Raw genomic sequence first — 1,845 nt, 5'->3', positions numbered from 1 at the left:
TATCCCAACTCGTTTTCGGATTACCCCTCCTCACGTCCCGAATATCGTGACCGTACGTCGAGCGGTTAAGATTTGTGCCCAACTGTTGACGGACGGACGGACGGACGCTCGGACGCTCGGACGGACGGACGATCATGCGATTCTACAAGCTGCATCTGACTATGTCAGATGAGCTAATAAATAAATATAGATAAATATATAACAGCGAATAACACCGATGTTTTTTCGTAACACCTACAAATATGAAACAAAACTACTGAGAAATTGGAATGGCATTCGATAGTGCAATTTCTATAATAAAATCATTCTAAATACCATTTAAATTTTATACAAATTGATTATTTTCACCAGCAATACATTTATGACATTTCCACTTACATGCTGATTAGTGCCCACACTTTTGAGTGCATCCAGTGGCTTTGTTAAATCTCATGACAGAATTTTTTATAAGTAATGATTTCTCATGTTTTCCCAGCCATTCTCACATTTCTGATTATTCTGGTACTTTCCGGTACTCATTATGCAACACCAAGTGTATAAAGTAAAGCTAACATGTCTTAGAACACTTACACGTCATAATTTTTACCACTATATGCACCGAGCTGGAATTCTCACGAGATCTGTTTTTTAATGTATTCTAAAGATAATCATTTTAATACAGTTTACAGCTTTCACTGGCTATAAAATACAAGGTAATGTGCCAATTTTATCATTTTAACTAAAGAGATCAACTAACCGCCAGCTGTTGTGACTTGCGTATCAGACACTATATATTTCAGGTTTATTTTCATAATTGGGAGTTACGTACATACATAGGCCATAGCTTCAGGCAACCGGGGGTAATTTCGCAAATTACGTTACGGAATTGTTTGTGATTACTGCAACTATCTAATAGTATAGCTAAAGATACGCAGTGCAAAATTGCATTAGCACACCCGATAATATACTTGCCTCGTCACAGTCGTCCCCAACCATTGCCCGTATTGCTCGCAAGACCAAATTAGAACCTTGAAAGGCAGAAAGAATTGACTGATTAATATAAACTACAGAGATTTTTACATGTACATGCAGTGGCATAGTTAGGGGGGCCAAAGGGGGTCATGGCCCCCCTGTTGATACGAAAGTTAAAAAAATATATAGTTGTACTAAAAAGAGAACTGTCATAGTCAGAATGAAGGCTGTACATGTACTCAAAAGTGCCTCAAATACCATCTCCTGTGATCTACATTTTCAAAATTTTCTGGGGGAGAACCCCCATACCCTCCGCCTTTTTTTCACCCCCCTTCCTTGGAATCCCAGATCCACGACTGAACAGTTACATATCTTGGGAACAGAGAACAACGAACAAAACTGTCGCCTTTTTGCATGGTGCCCAAAACAAAGATTGCAGAGCTGAGAGGTGGGGGAGCGTAGGGTGGGGGACCATCCACTATTTTGTGCAGTTTACTGTTTTTGCCCCCCCCCTGTCAAAAAATCCTGGCTACGCCACTGTGTACACGTCCATGCATTTGTTGTTAAATAATAAAAAATTTTACATTATGTGTGTGTTGTTTGTACACAAATGCTTTAGGAATGCACAGCATAAGAGAAAAAAAATGTTTGTATAAGATCACTTTGAGACCATATATACATTGTTGACCAGAAAGAAGAACTTCTACCTAACGACACAATGAGTTTCAAATATAATCATTTTTCATATCACCTCATTTTTTAGGATATTTAGTTATTGTGAAGTGACAAACGATATTACTCTATGTAGAAATATTCCCTAATAATCTTAAAGGCTCACAATGCGCATCCAAACGCTAATTTCTCCAGTACTAGACTAGCAAATACTTCGTGTCA

The 1,845-nt window shown here is 38.2% G+C and overlaps 1 protein-coding gene across 1 annotated transcript in view; it reads right to left on the bottom strand.

Moving 5' to 3' along the window:
- The window catches only part of LOC106814949, a gene marked incomplete in the record, with an annotated part of 7,931 nt that overhangs the window by 4,008 nt on the left and 2,078 nt on the right, over positions 1-1,845 (bottom strand). Inside the window, 1 exon segment of the mRNA XM_014819343.1 lies at positions 952-1,009. Coding sequence (XP_014674829.1) covers positions 952-1,009 — 58 coding nt within the window.

Source organism: Priapulus caudatus, unplaced genomic scaffold (assembly GCF_000485595.1).
Source record: "Priapulus caudatus unplaced genomic scaffold, Priapulus_caudatus-5.0.1 Scaffold1011, whole genome shotgun sequence".
Taxonomy (NCBI): domain Eukaryota; kingdom Metazoa; phylum Priapulida; class Priapulimorpha; order Priapulimorphida; family Priapulidae; genus Priapulus; species Priapulus caudatus.
The sequence above is the reverse complement of the archived record's forward strand: the minus strand, read 5'-3'. Positions and strand labels throughout refer to the sequence as shown.